Source organism: Equus caballus, chromosome 6 (assembly GCF_041296265.1).
Source record: "Equus caballus isolate H_3958 breed thoroughbred chromosome 6, TB-T2T, whole genome shotgun sequence".
NCBI lineage: Eukaryota > Metazoa > Chordata > Mammalia > Perissodactyla > Equidae > Equus > Equus caballus.
In genome coordinates this window covers 93,205,381-93,224,850 of record NC_091689.1, presented here as the reverse complement: position 1 = coordinate 93,224,850, position 19,470 = coordinate 93,205,381, and the positions used below count along the sequence as shown (strand labels likewise).

The following is a 19,470-nucleotide window of genomic DNA, read 5'->3' as shown; positions in this document are numbered from 1 at the left end:
TCCGAAAAGATCCTTTTAAAACTGATGTGAAAGAGTGTACTGCCTACATTTTCTTCTAGAAACCTTATGGTTTCAGGTCTCACCTTTAGGTCCAGTTTTTTTTTTTTTAAAGAAAGATGATCAGCAAGAATGTAGATAATCGTTGCAAAGGAGGGACAATGGACCCAGGAAAACTATGTAGGAGGCTACTGCAATGGTTGAGGCAAAAAGGAATGAAGCACAGAACTAGGTTAAAGTGGAGATAAAAATCAGTAAAGTAGATTGGACGTGTTGGGTTCAGAATATGTTTTGGAATGCAAGAAAGTGGATTTAAATTTTGGGACTGTGGAGTTGAAGGTGCCTGAGGAAAATCGCTATCTGCTGATATTCAGCTGAAACACTAGGGAGGGAGACATCTGAGATTGAGGACAAAGAGGCGAGTCAAACAGGAATTTCCACCTGGAAATGTGAGGGCGCACTTTAGCAAAGACTGTGGAGAATTTAGATGGCATTGGCAAAGAAAAAAGTGACAGTATTTTAAACTTGTGTTGTACTCTCTTATACATTGCTGGCCGTCGTGTAAATTTGTACAGTCTTTCTGGAAAATGGGCTGGCACTATTTATCACGAGCCTTAGAGATGTTGACCCCTAACCCAATTATTTCACTTTTTGAAGTCAGTGCTAAATTAATGATCCAAAATGCAGATGATGATTATGTAGAGTTGCTGATTACAACATAGCGTTCAATTGAATAAACCTGCGAACAGGCTCACTCAATGAGAGGAAAATGATTAAATGAATTGTGGTATGTTCATATGATAGAATATTATGCAGCCATTACAAATCACATTTACTGCATCTTCTAAGGTAAACTGATATGACGGAGAAAAACTCAACAAGGATACACAATTATATACAGAATATGAATTCAATGCTGCTAAAAATAAGCATAGTGTAAGGATTAGGAGACAAGATACTAAAATGTCACTGTGGATTATTTCTGTTTGGGAAATTGAGGCATGGGTTGATGAGTTGTTGAAGTCCAGTAACTGAGTTTGAACTAGGACCAGGTAATAGATTTTGTCTTATTTAAAATTTCTTTTCCCTCTCTCTTAATTCATCTGCTAATATTAAGTTACTAATGCACTATTAATCTTTGGCTCACAGACCATACTTTCTATTACAAATCCTGACCATGTTGCGTTTTTTTTCCCTTATGGATGCATTCCATCAAAAGGCTTAGAACCCCAAATCTCATTTTCAAGTCAGTTAATAGCACATCATTGTACAATTTCGAATACGCCATCAGACTATTGATGATGCTTCTCTCTCCTCTCTCCTAGCTTACCATCTATTTCTTTTAGAGGGACATGAGTTTTACACAAGAGAGTCCCTGGATATGTCAAAGACAGAAGATTAGTACAATGCGTCATTGCTGAGAGGGTCACTCATCAGTAGTGCCGCACTTCGGCTGCACACCCCAGCAGCTAAAAGAAAGCCAATTACCCCCAGGAGCCCACCTGCTAGAGAGCTGCTGGGTGTGAAGAATGCACCTACCAGTTGCCAGAACTGGATTGCAAATATCCTGGCGCTAGAGATCTCTTGGATCACTCCATAACTTCCTTCAAGTCGTTAATGTTGAACAATGCGTGTTATCTCAGGGCTCCAGCAGGAGCACACTCTCTCTCTCTCTCTCACACACACACACACACACATTTTGATTTCTAGCCCAGTCTCAGCTCTCCAGCCACTCTTGCTGAGGACTAACCTTGATAAAATGGCCTTTTAAATTTTTTTATTGTAGAAGACAAATTTTCTGTCTACTGTATAGAAATAGACAAAAGGCTACTTTTGAAGAATGATGAATGTCACCATGATCATTTCCCAAAGGTATATTGATATATTTTTCAAAACCCAAATAGGGATCTATGGCCTGTGGAGTGGAATTTGCTGCAGTTTTGGCTTCCAGGACCTTCTGGGCACTTTAGACCAAGGTTGGGGAATTTCCCACCTTAGAAGTCCCAACTACCCAAGGTAGAAGCCAGGAAACTCCCTTGGGCCTGCCTTCCTACCATTCTCACAGGATGCTGGCATCTGATCAGTGGAGCTGACAAGAGACACACCCACGTGGGATTCTAATTTGGGAGTGAGGGACACAGGTGCACAGGGAGAGGGTGTGGCAGACTGAGGCTCTTGGATTGGAGGGCAGTGGGGAGGGAGATGCAGGACAGTGGGTTTTTCTGGAACAATCCTGTAGTCTTGGGCATGTGTTCCTGGCAGGGCAGCCCCTAAATTCAACTCTCTGGGCCTAAAGTGGTCCTGCCTGCGTTTGGGTGGGCCTTCCAGCCAATGGCTTAGTTCACAGTCGTTCCATCACATTTGGGGAAAACAGTTCCTTTAATTGGTGGAGTTTTTTTTCATTCACTTGTCCATGTGTAAAGATTTCTGCATACAATACCCAACATTTAATCAAGAAACACTAATATAACACCCAGCATATTCATGTAATAGAATTCTATACAGCAGTGAAAAGGGAAAAACCTACTGTTATACATAACAACACGGACAACTTTCACAAACACAAATTTCAACAAAAGCAGCCAGACACCAAATCTACATACTGTGAGTCCATTTACAGAAGGTTGGACAACAGGCACCACCAAACTGTGGTGTTATTCATAGGCTATTGATGAACTCTGGAGAGACACAAGCCTGGCTTCCAGGATGCTGACGGTGTGCTGCTTCTGGATCCGGGTGGCGGATGCACTGGCGTGTTACTTGGTAAAAACTCTTACGCTAATGGTTTGTGCACTTTCTGTATTTTACACTTCAATAAAGTTTTTTCCCTTGATTTATGTCATTTTTTTTTGTTCCATATCTCTTTTCAATATTCAATCTGGCATGCTGCTAATACCATTTTACAAAACTTTTTATTATGTATTGCTAGTCCTCAAGAGTTAGTTTTTAAGTTTGAAGAAAAAATATCAATACACAGGGGAATTCTAAACATGAGCTATACCTATGGCTTGCATTTCAATTTATTCGACTGAAACCGAAGATCAGCTTGACAAGGTTTACAATGCAGAGTCCTTCTTAGAGAGACGACTGCAATCGGTGTGTTTAGGACAGTGCAGGACGCAGCCTCTCACTGAACACACCCCTAGTGCCTTCCCCTTAAGACACAGGGGTCTCCAAACGATGCCTCTGAAAAACCCTGGCTTGGGGCTGGCCCCGTGGCCGAGTGGTTAAGTTCACGTGCTCCGCTGCGGCAGCCCAGGGTTTTGCTGGTTCGGATCCTGGGCGCGGACATGGCACCTCTGGTCAGGCCACGTTGAGGCGGTGTCCCATATGCCACAACTAGAAGGACCTGCAACTAAGATATACAACTATGTACCAGGGGGGATTTGGGGAGATAAAGCAGGAAAAAAAAAAGATTGGCCACAGTTGTTAGCTCAGGTGCCAGTCTTTAAAAAACAAAACAAAACAAAACAAAAAACCCTGGCTTCACGGCCACGGCCCTGTGCGTGAGGCCTCTTTTTCAAATTCACAAACTAAAATGAAAGTGAGATAAAAACATTTTTTTAAAAAAGGTAGTGTCCCATTAATAAGGCAGCTCAGCCCTCTGGGGGGAAAACAGTGATTAGAAAAGAAAGGAATTGAAAATACCAGGGAAAATCACACCAAATCGGAAGCAGACAAAGGCGGCCAGAACTATCTTATTTATTATAAAGATACACCATGAAGAACAGGCCTGACTGCGCACTGAAGCCTGGAATGGTACATGCCAAAATGTACAGTACTATACATAAAAGTGCATTGTCACAACAGATTAACAAAACATTGTTTTCTCTTCCCCATCTGTAACAGCATCCCCCTTCAATTCCACTGAGGAGACAGGGAATGTAACGGTGAGAGGCAGGACAGAGCACAGGCGGCGCTGGCCGTCAGCAGCACGTGAAGGGGGAGAAGACGGGAGGGGGACACCGGAGAGCTACTGCGGGGGCGGGCAAGGCACAGTCAGGCGACAAGGACGAGGAGACAGTCTGATGAAGGACAAGGATGCAAGACAGACAATACTGAGCACCGAGGCACAGGAAGGTGGGGATGGAGAAGCAGCTGGGGGAGAGGAGGAAGCTTCAAAACACTCAGGTGGGCAGTGGGAGTCGGGGTGGGGAGGAGGAGGAGGGGGAGGGGGGGAGGGGCGGGTGGGCAACAGTAAACAGCAAGGCTAAAACTCGTCTAAAGTAGAAGGCACTTTCACATGTACATACTACAGATGTACATTGACACAATTAGGTAACAGTCACAAGCAGGAAGCTACCAGTACTGCAAGTGTTCAAACCAACAGGAAAGGACGATATTGATTTAATTACTGGGCAGGAGTTACTCTTACGTCCATAGGTAAATAGCAGTCTCTCCTGTTACACAGCCACTTACTATATTTTAAACATCTATAATAACCATCTCACTACACACTGAACTTGGATGAATGCTCTGCGGGGGCATTCACAAATGCATGGTTTATATATTTTCTTTTACTAAACAGCTTCTAAGATAAGCATTACGGAACCCAGTACAATTATTTAAACATACAAAATTCCCTACATAATTTAAAGATACAGGTACCCATCTCGATTATACCATGTAGACTTTTTTTTTTAAACAAAGTATGCCAGGGTAAGTGAAAGCTCGATTTCCAGTTTGTTTTGCTGATCAGAGGGAAGCTGTGCCAGACACCCCGGACCACACCTGACACCCCGGCCGGGCTGGAGGTAGGGTTCTCAGCTCAGGAGCCAGGCCAGGCTGCAGCAGGGAGCTCCATTTACACACGGAGAGAGCCTGCACCGGCTCAGCGCCTCTAGGGTGGGGAGCTCAGAGCAAGGCTCAGACCTAAGTGCATTTCCCGCATTCACGGCCTCTCACTGCTGTGGTCAGGAGTACATGAGGGTCATCTCAAATCTGAAGTCCTCCAAACCCCTCAGCAGACCAATATGCTCTTTAACTTTGGATTTCAGAGGCTGTAATGATCAGAAGGAAGTTTCCTCAGTCATTCGCAAATGCTAAGGAGACCACTACCCGCTCTTTTTTCTTTTCCTTAATTAAATTATAAAGCCATTTTTGGGAATGGCAAAAGCACGAAGACAGAAAACTCTGAGCTGATCCAGTCTGAGCGCTGGTGCTCGACATCCGTCGGTCACAGTCCACCTTCACTGCGGTCGATTCACTGGGACCCTGCTGCAGGTTACTCTACGGACGGCTCAAGGGGCACCAAAGTCAGATCACATTGTGTGAAAATGTGCAAAACTGCCGAACAATGATGTTGACACTGAACTTGAACATGGAGCTCCACGAAGTTCCATTCAGCAGGTTGAAATAATTTACAGAACACTCATCAGAAAATCTGCATTAAGTACCTTTCGCTCTATAGAACAATTCACTCCCAACACCCCTGACCCAAACCAAGGAACCAATCTGGTCAATCTGACTCAGTGAGCTCTGTGGATGAGACCTGAACAGAGATCCATCAACTGTGAATACATACTCTTGTGTACGCCGAGTCAGGTAATTTTTGTAGAACCATCATTTATCCATCATCAAAATGACCCCCTTCCCACACTGCACGAGGACTAAGAAGATCCTTGAAACTGGGGCATAACATGTCAAGGACACATTTTCTTTCTCTCCCTATGCCTTGTGCCTTTCCACCTCCCCACTGTGTGTTACAGCTGTGGCTACAGAGAAGGCCACGCACCAGGGGACCCCTTCAGCTGCTGAAGCTTTTAAGGAGCTCACTGGGTGTTATTTTGGATCCTTTGTGAAGTGGCCACTTTGTCTTATCCCTGGAAGCTGCAGATTTAACAAATTAAGGAGAGGTGAGTCCTTATTGAGTGCTTACTCACTCTGAGGTCACGTCCTTCCCTAGGAATTGCACACACACACAAAACAGCCTCAGGGTGACAACAGAGGGTCAGGGAGAAAAGACAGAGCCAGGTAAAGTGAGGGAGCGATGGCGTGTGAGGAGCTGTTTCCTGGAGGAAGGCACGGTCTCTGAGGCTCCAGAGCAGCATGTCCTCTGCGACCAAGGCAGCAGAGCCCTGATTTGGTGGTGGAAAGGCAAGCCTCACTCCACCATGGGTGTAAACACCAAAGAGAGGAGACAGTGGGGAGGATGACCAGGGAGCTGGCTGAAGAAATGAGCTTGCGGGAGGAAGATCCGAAAAGCTAAAGCTTGTAAAAGACCCCCAAAATTAATAAATAAATTCAAAGCAACTCTGTCCTTTCGATGCCCTCTGTTAAGACTTTACTTTTCCATCAAAGATGGAAAACGGTTTTTAAGAATCTTTTTAATTTCTAAACGATTTAAACCCCCCTCCCCACCATTACTTCTATCTTTATTCTCTGCTTCTGTTTCCCCATCTAGTGGCAGAGAATTAGAAACCAAAGCGGAATCCGGAAAGAACCAGGAGATTATTTATGAAAGTTTAAATTTCCTAGGGGATTTGGGAAAATTGTTTCAAAGCTTTAAAGACTCAGTCCTGGCTGGGTCTCCATGGTGTCCAAGGTGACGCAGGACCACGAAAGCTCAAAATGGTGAGGGGTTGGACAAGATGCTGAGCTGGGCCTCTTTTTGCAAATAGGCAAAAAGGATGGTTCTGAAAATTCAGAGGTTTAGAAGTTTACCATACCCGGAAATACTTGGGAAAAAAAATTCCACTATTCAATCATTCATGAAATTAGACTGCAGGCAAGCAAGCAGCACTGTGACGCTGAAAGGTAACAATATCTCATTAATTTAATCTCTGCATTAGAATGATCAGACTGGCAAACGGAGGGAGAGATCAAAGTAACGATCTTGATTTTAGGACAGATCCTCGTTCTTTCCCGCACGACGCATTCCCCAATGGGCCGATAAAGTCTACACTGTGTAACTCTTAGGTGGCATGCAATTGGCTGCCAGTTTGAAACCAAACCTAGGAGGAAATCATTGGTGGTTCAGAAGGGTTAGTTTTGGCCACCCAATTTTCCTTAAAAAAAACAAAAAAACAACCACCAAGTCTCTTCATCAGTAAGTTCAATGACAGAGTAGATAAAATGCTCATAGATTTACAGATGATATAAGCTGCGGCTGGTAGGAGAGTGGTGATTTGTACCTTAGTAAAAACAAGTGAATTCAAAGCAACCTTTTTTAGATGGAAAATATAGCATAAATGTGGGCTAAAGAATCTGCTATGTGCTAGGATGTCAGACAAAGAGGGTCCCTAATGGAGTGACTATGTGAGCTATGTAGAGACCATCTGAAAAAAAGAGAAAAGAAAAATCATGGTTCCAGGGTGCAAAATTGGGAGGAAAGCATCCTGGAACGACAAGGAAATGCTCCCACCTCCGGCCAGTACCACAGCCAGTTCTAGGCCGGCTCAAAGAGACGCACGCGGAGGAGGGCTGGGGGTTCCACTTGGGATCCTCCAGCCTCTGTAGCATGTTTACAAGAGCCAAGGACGCGTGCGCTGCTGGCTTTCCCCATTTCCAGAGGAGAACACGGGGACTTCAGGGGAGCTAGAAGGATTTTCTAGTCACTTATTAAACAACAGATCTCCGAAGGAATTTGTGGAGCAGTGGAACCAGAAAGTCTTTAAATTAGACTGCTCTGGTCCTTGTGAATGCGGGAGATGCACTTGGAAATCCTCCAGCGCCTGGCAGAGTCGCATCAATAGCTCGGGAGGGCTGTCTCTCTCTCCTTTCCCAGGTTCGGTTCAAGCGCTAACTGTAGAGGTTCCCCCCTTCCGCTGTCTTTAACCTGGACCCGGGGAAACGACCGTTATGAAAGAGGCAATCACCGGAATATCCCACTGTGACAACGGCAGGGCTTTAGCATGAGCTGGACTCTGCCCCACGGCACGGCATCAGAGGTGCTCACTGTCAGCTACCAGTCAATGCCGCCACGGCGCTTCAGTCATTACCCCAAGTGCCACAGACCAACACGGGTTACACTCCAAGGCCTGGAACTCAGCTTCTCGAGCCTTCGGATCCAGACATTTCTGACTCACCTGGGCTACGCTGTACCTGAAGTACTGTACAATGTGGAGAGCAGAGTGGTGTTGCCTTCATTACAAATGGTGCAGCATTGGATTTTCAAGTAAGTCTAAGTGTTTCTATTGTCTTTAAAACGACATAAGATATGTCCAGTTATTTAAAAAAAAAGAAAGAAATTACAAAATACAAATGCCCGTGTTAATTTAGCTAGTCGCAGACATTACATTCGAGAACATAGAAAAGCCAAAAGATCTCCAGTTATAAGCACAAAACTAAGGAAATTTATGGATCGTTGACTTTTGTCACTAATCCATTGTCTTTTTCTAATCACCTCCCCGAATGACCTTGCTCAGCTGGTTTTTACATTGTGCAAGACTTGTCTGTGGGACCCTGGGAAGGCGGGGCAGGTCCTATGGTGGGGTTTGTTTTTGGAAGAACAGCAGGTTTCGGCCGCAGGGCGGGTGGCTTCAGCTGCACACCCATTCGGGGCGCCACCATGGGCTTGAAAGTACTCATTGTGTCACTGGAGGAGCTCGTGCTCCGGCGAATCTGAGGCTCCGAGCTCCTGAGGGCAACGCTGTGCAAAGGGCTGAGAGATTCCGTGGAGGTGGCCGGGGTGGGAGAGTTTTTCACTTGTTCTAGGGTGTCCAGCACCACGTCGGGGGCATGCTTGGCTGTGCTCTGCCTCTCCAGCTCCCGGAGTTCATTCAAAGCAGTGTTCATCGTCTCTTCAATATCCTGTTGCAAAACAACCAGAGAGAGACACAGAGTAGAATGATGATGAATTCTAACCTATAGAAACCCATACACCTCGTTGCAAAGCAAACAGGCCAGCCGAGGCACGGATGTTTCAACTTCCTAGTCCGCAGGCTGCGTTAACATGATGCCATCGCACACAGTTCTCGTGACTCTGACTGTTCAGGAAACCAAGATGCAATGGCTCATGGAGCCATGGAGCCAACATTTGCCATGCTAAGGCACCAGGTAGCCTTCTGGTGCTTTCTACCTTGCATGCTGACTTATTACATAGAATTCTCTTTCAGCTTATGGTAAAGATAGCTTACATTTAGATATTGCAACAATTTCTCGAGAAATAAATGTGAATCGGATTGAAAAATCAGGCTTCTTTCATTCATTCAACAGTTTTTGAGCACTAACCATGCAGTAACTCCTGGCTAACTCCTAGCAGGTCTTCAAAATTCAGTTTAGGCCTCCCTGATGCTCCTATTCAGCGGCCCTCAATGGATGTGGAGCTGCCCCACCGAGGGCATTTTTGTAACATGGTGTTTGTGTGTGTGTATCTTGAAATGTCACAATAACGGGGTGGTGCTATTGGCATTTGGTGGGCAGGGGCCGTGCATACTAGGTATCTTGCAAATGTCCTGCACAGTTACATGCGATGAATTGCCCTACATCTCATTCAACTTTGGAATGGCCTTCAGACATTTATGTAGGTGAAAATCCTGTTTATAATAACCAGAGCCTGAAACCTAACTCTTTTTTTTTTTATAATTGTATCTTTTATTTTTAATTAATTTTTCATCTAACTTAAAAAGTTATTAAAAGAAAAATTACTGTTTATTTTGTGCAATTTAAAAGAAACCCAAAATAACTATACTAATATTAAATAATCAAAGCTAGTAGATCAATAATGAGATTTAATATTTTCATTGCTTTTTGCCATCGTTTTCTGAGCCCAGTAGTGGTGTACAAGATACTTTGAGATATTTCAGTTATTTGCTGTGATTGTATAAATACTCTTGATACATAATTCAGCTGCTACAAGCATTTTAATTTATGGTATTAATGTTAATAATATTTTTCCTGATTGTACTTCTGTGATAATCATTTTTACCAGTAGTTCTTGCTTGGTAAGTAGGATTTTGTCAGTGAAGAGTCATGGAAGTCTGCTCTGCTAGTTCTCTCCGTGAGATAGGTGCAAAACGCAGTTTGGTTTTCAAAGTCATATACGGTAGTTTCATTCATCCAGAATCTGGTTCACCTGCCTTGACTCCATGTGTAGACACATTTACTAGCTTTTCAAGCATGTACTTTCTGTTTAGATAACCTCATTTTATCAGTGTGCTGTTCCTAAGAATAGACGTTCTTCTATTAGTATTGGAATCTTTTTTTTAAATTTTTTATTATTTTTTTTATTGAGTTATTGATAAAACCTAACTCTTTTTTGTATATAAACATAAAGTATTTTTTTCACGGTGTTAAGGTTTTCTAGGAATGCAGCTAAGATGTAAATTATACTTTGTTTTGATTAGAACTGTATGACCAAAAGCGGTCCACTGTTTTAGAAAATCACCTTACTGATGGAAACACCCTTCATGGAATCTGAGTTAAGACCAATGAACTTAATACGCTTTGACATCAACGTGCATTTTTTTTTTGAGGAAGATTAGCCCTGAGCTAACATCTGCCGCCAATCCTCCTTTTTTGGCTGAGGAAGACTGGCCCTGAGCTAATATCCATGCCCATCTTCCTCTACTTTATATGTGGGACGCCTGCCACAGCATGGCTTGGTAAGTGGTGTGTAGGTCCACACCTGGGATCTGAACTGGTGAACCTCAGGCCCCCGAAGCAGAACTCGTGAACTTAACTGCCATGTCACCGGGCCGGCACCATCAATGCGCATTTTTAATTGTTGTATTTATGGTAACTCTACATGTCGGTGAAGGCTTTTTACTACTTCTTTTGTCTTCTAGTGTAGTCAAGCATTAACTGAAACACATTTGCTTTAATATTTATTTCATTTTTTATTTATATTATATTTAGAATTTTATCTGTTTTTTCAAATTAGTTATATCATTTATCAATTTATTTCAGATGGCAAATGGGAAATTACAAAATATCTGCTTCAAAAAGGTGGAGTGTGTTCCGATACACAAATGGCTAAGCAAAATGTGGTGTGTATATATATATATACACACACACACACACACACACACACAATGGAATATTATTCAGCCTTAAAAAGGAAAGAGATCTCGCCATCTGCTACAACGTGGATAAACTTTCAGGACATTATGATAAGTGAAATAAGCCAGTCACAAAAAGACAAATGCTGTATGATTCCATTTATATGAGGTAGTCACACTCATAGAAGCGGAAGGTAGAATGGTGGTTACCAGGGGCTGGGGAGGGAATGGGGAATTGTTTAATGGGTACAGAGTTTCAGTTTGGCAAGATGCAAAACTTCTGGAGATCTGTTTCACAACAATGTGAATATACCTTACTGAACTGTACACTTAAAAATGGTTAAGATGTTATGTTTTTTACCACACACACACACACACACACACACACACACACACAGGTGGAACACTGTGTGAAATAGGGTAGGTGGAGCAACACCGCTGTGGTCTGGTTGAAACGCTTTTCCTCTACATTCCTAGGGCTTCCATTCACTTGGGGCATCACCTTTATGGCAGTGCACAAAGGTAACTGATTTCCATGTCCATTCCCCCACTGAATTCTAAGCATCTTCAGGCAGAGGCTGGCTATCGATGTAACTTTGCATCTAGAAAGCCTGGTATGGGACCTGGCCTACAGTACAGTAAGGGCTCAATAAAGGTTTGCTACAGGATTATTCCAAGACACGATGATCACATATGGATGCTGAAGTTTTTGTAAAAGCTCCATCAGGGATTCCAGTGATTTGTTTAACAAAAGAATTTGCATGTTTTTTGTATGAACACCATGATAGCAGGCTTACTTGTCCTCATGGGAAAATCTGGAGGCAAGATGGAAAGATAAATAAAGGACACAGCTGGAAGCCATTCTGTGAGGGTGACATCACTTTTCAAGTGATTATTTTCATATGTGGTTTCCATTTGATGCTAAACATATGGATTTGTTTTTTTTTTTTTTTACAAGTCTTTGCCCCACAGAGAAAGTGCAGAGTCTGGTTTATCTGTTGAATTTTTGTTTTTATGATTTACAATTAAAAGATTTCCTGTTTCTAGAAGCAAAAGGGTTAAACAGACCTTATTACGCCTTCCCACTCCCAAACTCCTAATTCCCTGTCTCTCTAACCTAAATCCTGTTTCACCTGCCTACTGCAAGCAGTGATGTTATGGATTTCTCAAATCATTAAATTCAGCTATAGTCAAATATCACTGGCTCTAAATAGGCCTCAAAGGGTCCTGCATAGCGCTCCAAATAGAGAAAACCAAAAGGTCAAAAGTCTTTTTGATTTATGCTGAGAAATTACTGTGCACTTAAAATTGGTTTAATTTCTTTAAAAAAAGACATTAAACTCCTCACACAATCTAATTTTCTATCCAAAACTGTTTTTCATTAGGACAATGAAAATAGCTTGGAAATTTGTCATATCAATGCGGGTTTCCTTGGGCACTTATTATTAAAAATAATCCATCTTCAGGACTTCTCCACGTTTTTCATTCATTTCTCCTTCACTCTTTTTTGATTTATTTAGTTAGTTTTTAAGCTTCACTGGCAGCTGGAAGATGCTTCAGACTACTCAAATGGCAAACCCTGAATCTATTCCCCGCCTTTGTCCCTGACTACACACGTCTTTTCCGATGGCCTATGTTGCAAAAAGAACTAGAGGGAAGAATGGTAGGCCGATGGCAAAATCCATTAATACTGTTTTACTTTTACTTTGTCAGTTCTAATCACTAGGAAAAATTACTAATTTTTTAATTAAAATTAAATTAAAAATTTAAATTAATTAATGAAAAAGTTACTGCCCTTGTCTGCGGTAACTGTTGGAAGTGAAGACATACGTGCATTCAGGAGTGACGCAGGAGCCAGACCTGCTGTTCTTCAAACAGCTAACCATTATTTCTCCTATTACTTATTGACTAATCCGTCATTTCCTAAGTTGCAAGTGTCCTCTTTATCATATAGTAAAATGTTTCTGTTTCTGGGCCCTCCACTCTGTTCCATCAGTTTGTCTGTTTCACTATCTTTAGCATGCATTTAGGATCTGGTAGGGCTAGTCTGTCCTCATTCTTCTTTTTCAGAGTTTTCCTGGCTATTTAGCAATGACGTGTTTGAATGCCCTGGGGTCCTTCATTTCTGCCATGTCTCTGTTTAATCAATATGAACCTAATACACTTGGGTCCCTCCAGTAACAAAAGGTTCTTCAAAAGAGACCCATAGTTGGGCTTTAAATTAAAGAATGGGCTGATTCCCTTTCTGTTTTCTTTAGTTGGTTCTATACAAAAAACTGGGTACAAAAAAGTCAATCCTGCTCAGCTCCTTCATCACACCCCAACTACCCAGCAAGTACTAGTCCATCAAAGGGATCCTACCTGAGCGATTGTCTCGGGGTCCAGGGGCTTGTGGTCATTGAAGCCTGTGTATTGCCCTGATGACGTGGACCTTCTAATGGGAGGGCTGTCGATCTTCTTAAGGGAGTCGTGCCGGCTGATGTTGGTCAGGCTGCCGTGGCCCGGCCGGCGCCTCCTCTCAGGACTGTCATTGTTGAGGCCACGGTTCTGCAGCAGGCCCCGGGGGTGACTGGCCAGGTTTGGGGACCCCAGGTCAACTGAGGAGTTGGAAAGAGCATTCGGGGGGTGGAGGGGGCAATGGCCATCACTGGTCCTGCCAGGACGCCTCACTGGAGGGGGCGGCTCTCCTCTTTTTCTTTGTCTAAACATGCAGAGAGAGAGACAGAGCAAACAGGAGAGCGTTTCACACTGGGTGACCCTCAGGACTGCAGCTCCTCAGAGCTCCTGGGAGAGGGGAGGTTCAGGAGCCTGACGACCAGACTTCACCTACCTGGCCAAATAGCCATCGGGATGCCGGTCCGTGGGGGAGTTCATGTCCTTGGATGAAGACTTGTCCTCAGTGACTGGCCCACTGCTGGCCTCGCTGTCGGCTTTTTGGCTCAGAGTGTCTGAAAATGTGTCATCCCTGAAACAGTGACAATCAAGAGTCAGGGTCTTTTGCTAGATGAATGGGGACAAAAAAATAAGTGAAGGCATTTACGTATGTAAGTCTTTCTCTTATTAACATGACCTTTTCCTTTTCACAATAAAAATAACACAGTTTCATTTCAGGTATATTGGAAAATTCAGATATATTGAAAAGAGGGAAGTAACAATCACCCCTACTGTGACATAACATCTAGAGACAACTACTGCTAGAATGTTAGAAAATATCCTTCTACACTTTTTTCTATGCCAAGGATTCATACCTACGATATATGCATCCATGTGTATGGTGTTTACACTATAGAAACTTATATGTTACGTCATACCTTAGACATAGGTGACTGCGTGTCTGTGTATACACACATATAATATTCCTTGGATTCTGAGATACACATTTTTAACATTTCTAAAGTTAGGCTGAATCATTTAATCATTGTATACATTTTATGTGGTATATTTCTCTTCCTTGAAAAGATGCTCTTAAATTGGTGCTGCATTGTGAATGCCTGTATTCACAAAACAGGGATTACACTGTACATATTATTTTGTAACCTGATTCTTTCACTTAAGATATTATGACCAAATTCACATCTCTTTTTGAAATTAGAGCTTTCACATCAGCAAAATTATTATTATTTATTTTTATTATTTTTGGTGAGAAAGACTGGCCCTGAGCTAACATCTGTGCCAGTCTTCCTCTACTTTGTATGTGGGACGCCACCACAGCATGGCTTGATGAGTGGTGTATAGGTCGGGTCCAGGATCCTGGCCAGGAACCCTGGGCTGTGGAGGCGGAACGTGCGAACTTAACCACTACGCCACTGGCCCTCGTCAGCAAAATTAAAAAGAAGAAAAGCAGCCTGGAGATGACTCTTTTTAGACTTTAGGCCAGTGTCTTCTTTGGGAACCTGGAATTGAAACAGTAGTCAGACGCTCAGAGAAGAGCCCCACAGGTTTTGGAATTAGCAATGTCACTTCAGCTCTTCAAGCTCTTCTTTGCACAGGGGATTTTTCTAAGGACCTGAACGCTTCCAAAGGCGTCCCTCACTCGTCCTTGCCCTGAACCCCCTCACAGAGTTTCAGAGATGAAGACCCGCGGCCCCCGAGCACTGTGAGCAAAGACCCATGAGCACGGTAGACTGTGCTCAGCTGAGACGTTTCGGCTCTGATCCCTTCTGCTCTCTTCTCCTAAGACCAAGGTCAGTTTAAGAACCATGACTGGAGTCCTCCCTCGGGAGCACCCTGGCGATGGGAGCTGGGACTACTCACATATCCTGCACCACGATGTACTGGTGGGGCACGAGCCCGTCGATGCCGTTGTGCCTTCCCTCCCACCAGTCCTCGGACGCGCGGTGATAGAGCAGCAGCGAGGCGCCCTTCTTGAAGGACAGCTCTCTGGCCGATCGCCCCACGTAGTCGAACTTGGCGATGGCTTCTATTGGCTCACATTCTACAAAGAACGCACCAGAAAACAGTGAGGGACAAGGTTGTTAGGAAGGCATCATACACTATCTGAAAGGTCTAGATGAGGCCTTAGAAATAAACAAGGCCATTTTAATATCCAGACAGAACACGGTAATAAACAAATCAACAAAGCAGGAGAAAATGAGGCTGTTAAATGAGTTACAGGAAAACATTCTCTTGCCGTCACCAGTTTTTCAGGCAAAGAAAAACTGAATGTTAGATCTTAATTTCCACAGCCTCTTACTAGAGATATAATGACAGTTTAATACAAAATACTTTAAACTTTGCAATATGATATACAGAATCTCTCCTTGGGTTGTAAGATCCTCCACAATTGCTCCCATATCATTTTGACATTGATGGAGTCCCCTTGCAACATGTTAATACCATTTCCAACATGGGAAAATCAGTATCCCAGAACACTAGGAAGTTTATGCTTTACTTGTTGATTTAAAAAAAAAAATCAAGTTTACAAAAATTGCCACATTAAATATTATTTGAATACATTTAATTCCTCATGTACTTTTTTTGGCACTATCACAGCTTCAAACTACCACCAACAGGCAAAATAACTTTGTTTTCTCTAGTATCAGTGACAAATTTTGGATATTACCCATGAAACAAGCATAACTTAGCATGCCCTGTACCCAATTTAAAAGACTAGAGGCAAAAATTATATTTTCTGGAGGTCAAAAGATATTCAAGGGAGCGTGGTCAATGAAAAAAGCCAATCTCAAAAGGTTACATACTATATCATTCCATTTATATAGCTTGCTTGAAATGACATCATAATAGATATGGAGAATAGACTAGTGGTTGTGAGAGGTGGGGGTGGGGGAGGGGATGGAAGGCTATAAAAGGGTGGCACGAGGGATCCTTGTGATGGAACTGTCCTTTATCTTGACTATAGTTGTGGTCACACAAATCTGTACATGTGGTAAAACTGGAAGGAACTAAGTAAACACATGAATGAGTGCATGTAAAAACTGGTGAAGTGTGAACATGGTGGACGGATTGTCTAATGTCAGTTTTCTGGCTGTGATAACAGCACAGTCATGTAAGATATTACCATTGGGGAAACTGGGAGAAGGGCCTGTGGGATCTCTCTGTATTATTTCTTACAATTGAATAAGTATCTACAATGATCTCAAAATACAAAGTTAAAAAAAAAAGATATTGAATTCTGGGACTAGAATTGGAATTTTGGCTTGATCTAATTCTGACCACATTTATTGAAGGCAAATAAGAGGACAAACTAAATAAAACAACTACAACAGGTACTTTCTGTGATTCAGTTTATTGCAAAAAGCTCCTCAGTTTGGGGCCTTACGATCTTTCCTGCCCTTTCTCACCATCACTCCATCCTCACCCCTGCTACCAACAGTAGGTGAGTAAACATTTGATCAACAATAAACAGAATTACAAAGAGCCAGGACAACTGGGTTATGCTTACAGAAATAGACCTACGCCATGAACGATGCCTCATTTGCTAAAAACTGAGCTTGCATTAGTTTCCAAATACTCTAGAATATGCGCACATACATAACAGATTAAAACCTGCCTGTCAAATATTTTCTCAGCAAACTGTTTTCTATTTCCCTTGGTAACAAACCTTCCCCTTTAAGAGAGTTTATTTTTTCCAAAGTTTATTGCAGTATCTTCAATATCTGTCATACTTATATTGAATAAACTGCATAAGAAGTCCTCAGATAGCCAGCTAGACTTCTTTCTCACTTGATAAATTCAAACATTCTCTGGGACATGTAAGGCAAAGGCATAAGAATCAACAAACACAGTGAAAAAGCCTAGGTTTTATCTTATATAAAGGGCCTGGGTGAATTTCAGCTATGCATTTAAAATAAAGACAAAGAAAATGCCCCCTCTTTTTGCTAGTGGATAATGTTTAAGGTGAATAATATTTCATATTGCAGAAGCACAACACTATAATCTGCATGTAGTACACGGCTCAGCAGAGTAGCTGTAAAAATAATTTTAAAACAACAGCTTAAGTCCTTTAACAATTTAGCTTTTAGATCATATGTTAACATTCTAGTATTCCTCCCTAAAATTACATTTTCTTCATTAAAGCAATATAAATAGCAGCTTTACTAAGTATCTACAAGTCTGCTTCATAGAGGAGGGAATATAACTTTATAGTCAAAGGGATTGACTTTATAGTTTGTTCTAAACTTGCAGATAAAGAATAAATTCTGGTTGATCTGTGACAACAGATGATAATTTTTTTACCCCAGTTCTCCTTGGGGGACAGAAATAAATATGTCAGTGAAGTAGGGGACACAAATATATCTGTGGAGGAATGAAGACATGACATTTATTAAAAAGAACTTCATGACATGTAATTTGCAAATATCTATGTGAATATATGCCCACGTGTTTAAATTTCATTTTACTAAAGGAAATGGAAAGATACAAGCCCATAACACAGTGTACATCTCTGTACTGGTCAAAAGGAAATGAAGAGAGAACCCTGAATGCTCTTTAATGCCATCCCATCATACACTGTCAATGCTGGTCAAGGGCTGTTTAAGACTATTTAACAGGTATAGGCATATTTTATCATAATTTCATTGATCATGACCTCTATGATTATCTCTTCTTTTTATTTTTGAAACAACTAGCAACAGGATTATCAGACTCTGCTTATTTAATTTAAATGTGGAGAGGCTACGAAAGAATGACCAGATGAACCAGAAGTACATTTTATTGGTAAGCCTACTACATCAACTAGTAATTCTAAGCGATTTCATTACTTTGACTCTTTCTGCTCCCACGAGAGTCACTTGACAGTCAAATGTCAATCAATAAGCTATTTATACACATCTGAGTCTAGTCACGGCAGAGCACATCGATCCCAGGGTGGGAAGAGCATCAGCCCCCTTTCAGAGAGAGTCACATGGTTTAAGGCCCTGCAGAGACCCTGTGGAATGCAGCTGCTATCAAGAACAAGAATAAGAGTATAACATGATAACTTCGTTTTCCTGCATGGCTATTATAATTTTGTGCAAAGGGAAAGAAAATTCAGTAGAACTGATTTTCTGACTGCCTGGGGCTGTCAAGTCTTATATTTCCATTTCTTGTTGTTTTATATAAAACGTTAGTACATCACACTTTCTCTTTGGGACCTTGCTGTCCCTGACACTTTCCTCCTAGATCTGTTACCAACTGCCCTTGCAGATGATGGTTTTGTTCTGTGACAGCTTCTCCTTTGGAAACAAAAGCTATTCTCTCTAGTGATGCCATAACAGAGAAAAGAAAATACAATACCCGGGCAATCAAAAAGACAATCAATGTGCTAGTTCATTTAGTTGCAGGACTTCAGAGGCTGGCTGTGGGCAAGGGTATCTGTCCTTTAGAAGCAATGCTTTTCCTTCCAGCAAAATCAGGTGAACATGATCAAAATGTTATCTAAAACACAGAGCCCTCGGCAAAGCTTCTCTTTTGTAGTCAAGGGGTAAGAACAACTGACAGATGGCATGGTGGTGAGCCTGATGTTTGGGAAGAGAGATGGCTGGAGCTTTGTCTTGGCTTTTCCTGCCACTGGGGAAAGCAAGGAAATACTTAGAGAAGTCAGCAGTGAAGAAGGAATGAACCATATAGAGAAACAAAGAAACTCAAGACAAAGGAACATGGTGGTGGAGGTGGGGCTCTGAGACTTTGAAAAGCAACAACACAGCTCTCGCTTCAAAGAATGTCTTCTTATGTTCTAAAAATGCCAATCCGTCTTACGTTTAAAAACACAAACTTTCTTTTTTCAGCAGAGGGTGGACACTAGACACCCTAATTACCCTCCTGCTGAAATCAACTGAAAATGCTGGATTAAAAACAAATCTTTGTAACTGCATTAATAAGCTACCGTGACAGTAAGGAATGCCAAAGACCAAAAACTCAAAGAAAAGTGGAAACCCAGGCGAGGTAAACAGAACACTAGAAAATGCAAGTCAGAGTTTGCCTTGAGGGCATTTCCCTGCCTGGTTAACTTAAGCTTTCATTTTGCACAAAAGACTAAGTCCAGGGCCTGCCCCGCGTGGAGAATCTAAGCGCCCACAACGGATCACACTCTCAG

General features: G+C 42.2%; 1 protein-coding gene across 6 annotated transcripts in view; it reads right to left on the bottom strand.

Moving 5' to 3' along the window:
* Positions 1-3,683: 3,683 nt before the first annotated feature.
* Positions 3,684-19,470, bottom strand: part of SRGAP1 (SLIT-ROBO Rho GTPase activating protein 1) — a 265,246-nt gene continuing 249,459 nt past the window's right edge. For all 6 annotated transcript variants that reach the window (XM_001491676.6, XM_005611367.4, XM_070271841.1 and 3 more), the window contains 4 exons: positions 15,192-15,372; positions 13,768-13,902; positions 13,299-13,638; positions 3,684-8,748 (listed from right to left, as the gene is read on the bottom strand). In XM_001491676.6, coding sequence (XP_001491726.2) covers positions 8,371-8,748; positions 13,299-13,638; positions 13,768-13,902; positions 15,192-15,372 — 1,034 coding nt within the window. In that variant the 3' untranslated portion in view covers positions 3,684-8,370. The remainder of the gene's footprint in view (positions 8,749-13,298; positions 13,639-13,767; positions 13,903-15,191; positions 15,373-19,470) is intronic.